At 42.9% G+C, this 4964-nt stretch overlaps 1 protein-coding gene across 1 annotated transcript; it reads left to right on the forward strand.

Annotated features, from left to right (window-relative positions):
* The first annotated feature begins 3883 nt into the window (after positions 1 to 3883).
* LOC123110246 (NADH-ubiquinone oxidoreductase chain 1-like) lies at positions 3884 to 4761 on the forward strand. The gene has a single exon (XM_044530722.1). It carries the CDS (start codon positions 4291 to 4293, stop codon positions 4660 to 4662), a length of 372 nt encoding a protein of 123 aa, XP_044386657.1. The 5' UTR covers positions 3884 to 4290; the 3' UTR covers positions 4663 to 4761.
* The last annotated feature ends 203 nt before the right edge of the window (positions 4762 to 4964 follow it).

The raw sequence follows: 4964 nt of genomic DNA on the forward strand, positions 1-4964 counted from the left end.
AGAAAGCTTGACCGTTTTTTCACTGAACTACTCGAACTTTTTGTTCGAAAAAGCGGAAATAGCTCAGTTCGAGAGAGGGTTGAGCTTCATCGGTTAGTGTGCACCAAAGGATGAGGTTTCTTTCCCGTCCTACAAATTGAAACCGTTCTAGCTTGATACTGCGATATCGTCAAATCATCCAACGGAGCATGGAAACCATTTCGGTGGCGGTAATGGCCTCCAGTAGTTTTCTATGGAACCATACCACTATGGTCATCTATATGATTAGACCGTGCCGCTTCACTAGACTTTCCTGAACCATCCATTTGATCCCCACGGTCGTGACACCACTTTCTAAACAAAAGTTTCCAAAATCCAATGCGGAACCAAGCAGTAAGAGAAATTCATCATGGTAATTATTAGTCGAAAACCAAAGTGGAACGGAGAGAACGGAGAGTCAGTTACAATGACAAAATTGTTGAGGAATCATGTTGAAAGAACAACATTCTGTGTCATAAATATCGTATATAGAGATTTTTCATGTATCGACGCTTTTGATTCAATTATGAAAGTACGCTGTACTGGACTTGCACCCCTAGTTACGCAGAAGTGCAAGCACAGAAGCGGATGACCGGACCTTACCAACATACTCAAAAAAGTATTCTATACTGGGGTCTGTGCTCTTGACAAGCAGTGTTTCCAGTCTAGCTGTGTCAAATCGGGTGTGAAGTGTCCTTCTAGGTTCTGGCTGGTAGAGCAGAGGACTGAAAATCCTCTTTAGTTTCACGCATGGGACTCTAAATCCCAATTGCGCTAGCTCTGTGGTTCGATTCCACAACAGAACGAACAATGAATGAATGTGGGCGGTCAACCAGGTAAGCCTGTGCCCAGGAAAGAAAGGACTAGGGAGGGATTGAGAGAAGCTTTCACAGTGGAAAATGCAAAAAAGCATATCGTTCTTAGAAATTGTGGAATTTTACTCAGTTAGAGCTATGGTTTAGCATCAAGAGGGAAGTTTTGTAAAAGCAACAGGAAGAATTGCTCAGATACCCGTGAGCGTATATAACTTGGGTCGTGTTATAAATGCTCTGGCTAAACCTATTGATGGGAGAGGCGAAATTGTAGCTTCCGAATCTCGCTTAATTGAATCTCCTGCTCCAAGTAGAATTTCCAGGCGTTCCGTATACGAACCTCTTCAAACAGGGCTTATTGCTATCGATTCGATGATCCCTATAGGGCGCGGTCAGCGAGAGTTCATTATTGGGGACAGACAGACTGGCAAAACAGCAGTAGCCACAAATACAATTCTCAAGAAAAAAGGGCAAGATGTAAGAAGAACGAGAGCGAGCCTTCATGAAAAAATGCAAGTGAAAGAGAATTGTCAAAATTTCCTAAAAGCGGTGGTTCTTTTCTTTATGGATCGGGTAGATCCATATGTTCTGAGGGGGAGACGAGGTGTAGTGCAGTCTGGTCAGCCCATCTGTTTTGGGTACAGAGGGCCATAGGTTCGAATCCTGTCACCTTGATGTGGTATTCACACAATGGGGCCGAAGTGCAAAGCCCCGTAGCCTATCCGCGGTCGGGAAGGCAGGCGAAAAGCGCGCACAAAAGCAAAAGAAAGCTAAAAAGCTTATTTTGCAATCCATTATCCTTGGTATTCTTGTATATTTAGATCATATTATATAGCTATTTCACAGGTTTTATTTACATACCTCAGTCATGTTATTTGTCTAGCCTTCAATCAGAATAGCCTCTCCATTGGTTCCGAAGATTCTTTCGGCATCAATGTGCTTTTGGAATCTTCCCATGAAACAAATAACATTCTGGAACAGTTTAGGATAGAACAGGCCTCAGTAGAAAGCAAGCTTTTTTCGCGTATAGCCACCTCGAAGCCCAATTAGCGCACGGGCTGCTGATACGTCCATTTTGCATCATGCTTTTATATCAATATTTATTGCATTATGGGTTGTTATTACACATTATATCTCAATACTTATGGCTATTCTCTCTTATTTTACAAGGTTTACTATGAAGAGGGAGAATGCCGGCAGCTGGAATTCTGGCCGGAAAAGGAGCAAACATTGGAAACCTATTCTGCACTGCTCCAAAAGTCCTGAAACTCCACGAAACATGTTTTTGGATTTATTAAGAATTATTGAGCGAAAGAAGTACATCAGGGGGCCCACATCCTGGCCAGGAGGGTGGGGGGCGCCCCTCCTACTGGGCGCGCCCCCGTGTCTCCTGGGCCCCCTGGTGGCCCTCCGGTGTCCATCTTCCACTATATGAAGGCTTTTACCCTGGAAAAAATCGTGGGCAAGCTTACGGGACGAAACTCCGCCGCCACGAGGCAGAACCTTGGCGGAACCAATCTAGGGCTCTGGTAGAGCTGTTCTGCTGGGGAAACTTCCCTCCGGAAGGGGGAAATCATCACCAACGTCATCACCAACGATCCTCTCATTAGGAGGGGGTCAATCTCCATCAACATCTTCACCAGCACCATCTCCTCTCAAACCCTAGTTCATCTCTTGTATCCAATCTTGTATCCAAAACCACAAATTGGTACCTGTGGGTTGCTAGTAGTGTTGATTACTCCTTGTAGTTGATACTTATTGGTTTACTTGGTGGAAGATCATATGTTCAGATCCTTAATGCATATTATTACACCTCTGATTATGAACATGAATATGCTTTGTGAGTAGTTACGTTTGCTCCTGAGGACATGGGTGAAGTCTTGCTATTAGTAGTCATGTGAATTTGGTATTCATTCGATATTTTGATGAGATGTATGTTGTCTTCTCCTCTAGTGGTGTCATGTGAACATCGACTACATGACACTTCACCATTATTTGGGCCTAGAGGAAGGCATAGGGAAGTAATAAGTAGATGATGGGTTGCTAGAGTGACAGAAGCTTAAACCCTAGTTTATGTGTTGCTTCGTTAGGGGCTGATTTGGATCCACATGTTTCATGCTATGGTTAGGTTTACCTTAATACTTTTGTTGTAGTTGCGGATGCTTGCAATAGGGGTTAATCATAAGTGGGATGCTTGTCCAAGGGTAGTACCCAAGCACCAGTCCACCCACATATCAAATTATCAAAGTACCGAAAGCGAATCATATGAACATGATGAAAACTAGCTTGACGATAATTCCCATGTGTCCTCGGGAGCTCCTTTCTCACTATTAGAAATTGTCCAGGCTTATCCTTTGCTACATAAAGGATTGGGCCACCTTGGTGCATTTTATTTACTTTGTTTACTTGTTACTCGTTACTATTTATCTTATCACAAAACTATCTATCACCTACAATTTCAGTGCTTGCATAAAACCTTACTGAAAACCGCTTATCATTTCCTTCTGCTCCTCGTTGGGTTCGACACTCTTACTTATCGAAAGGACTACGATAGATCCCCTACACTTCTGGGTCATCAGCTGCCCCCTCAACTCAACCCTGACGAGTACGCAAACTTGGTCAGGGAGCATTTAGACGGTGCAGTTAGTATTGACCACTACCGCCAAGTCCATAATTCAAAAATTGATGAAGTCCACATAATGGAGCTCAAAAGCCGATTACCAAATCTACTTTTTAGCATCTTGAAACCGCACATAAGAAATATTCTGAATGAATCACCTTACAATAACATACGAGAGACAACTTTCTATTTTGTCGAACAACAAGTCGAACCCAATGAACAATTCCATTCAAAGGAATGTTCTAGAGTTTTTTCCACTATATTCGCGATATTTAACAAAATGGAAGAAATTCTTCACGATTTCTAGAGTTCCGGGATTACTTCACTGATATCGATTTTCGCCTAAGCACGGCCTCTAGGTTAGTTCAAAGTGTAATACAACGAACTATCGATACACCGAAAATGAGTCAAGATGGATACATAAAATGGAGACATTGTGGATTACCCAAATTGGGATGACGATAGGACATTTCACTTTCTTTCGCAATATTTCTGATCATGACTCAACCACTAGGAAAGGGGATTGCTTACTCTCAGCCACGTTTTCGCTTATGCTTAGTCAAGTGAGGATTCCATTCGAAGTAACGTAACAGGAGCACCATCTTCAAAACTTCTCGGGATCCGGAGTTTTTCGATAAAAGGTCCCATCCTTCAATATCATGATTGGGTCAACCAGGCCAGATCATAAGTGAAATAGTTTGATCGGGTCGACCAGGTCAGGCCCGATCATGAGTGAATAGAAAATCGAAAACGTACATAGCTGTTCCAGCGGAAATACTTTGTTTAATTCTACCACTTCTACTAGGAGTAGCCTTTTTAGTGCTAGCTGAACGTAAAGTAATGGCTTTTGTGCAACGTCGAAAGGGTCCTGATGTAGTGGGATCGTTCGGATTGTTACAACCTCTAGCAGATGGTTTGAAATTGATTCTAAAAGAACCTATTTCACCAAGTAGTGCTAATTTCTCCCTTTTTAGAATGGCTCCAGTGGCTACATTTATGTTAAGTCTGGTCGCTTGGGCCGTTGTACCTTTTGATTATGGTATGGTATTGTCAGATCCGAACATAGGGCTACTTTATTTGTTTGCCATATCTTCGCTAGGTGTTTATGGAATAATTATAGCAGGTTGGTCTAGTAAGACGGGGGGCGGCCGTTCGGTCGCCTATGATATACGGACCAATTGGTCAAAAATGGGTTTGTGCCGCAGGTGTTGAACGATCTACTCTACACAGGTGTGGGCTTACAGGGCTAGGGCTCATAAACCCTTTCTTTCATTCATCAAGGGGTCGGTCACTTTTCCGGGCCGGGATCGAGAAGTGGAAGTCATAAAAAAGAGATGTTTCTCTTCGCACCTCATATCAAGAGGAAAGGTAGCTTGTCAAGCTGGTCTCACTATTGGAAATTCTAGCTTTTTTTTCACCGGCTCTTCTTCTTTGTCAACGCTACTAAGGACCTGACGGTTCGCCTACTTGATGGATGAAAGAACATGAGAAAGGGTTCTAAAATAAAAGGCTAG

This window comes from Triticum aestivum, chromosome 5B (assembly GCF_018294505.1).
Source record: "Triticum aestivum cultivar Chinese Spring chromosome 5B, IWGSC CS RefSeq v2.1, whole genome shotgun sequence".
Taxonomy (NCBI): Eukaryota; Viridiplantae; Streptophyta; class Magnoliopsida; order Poales; family Poaceae; genus Triticum; species Triticum aestivum.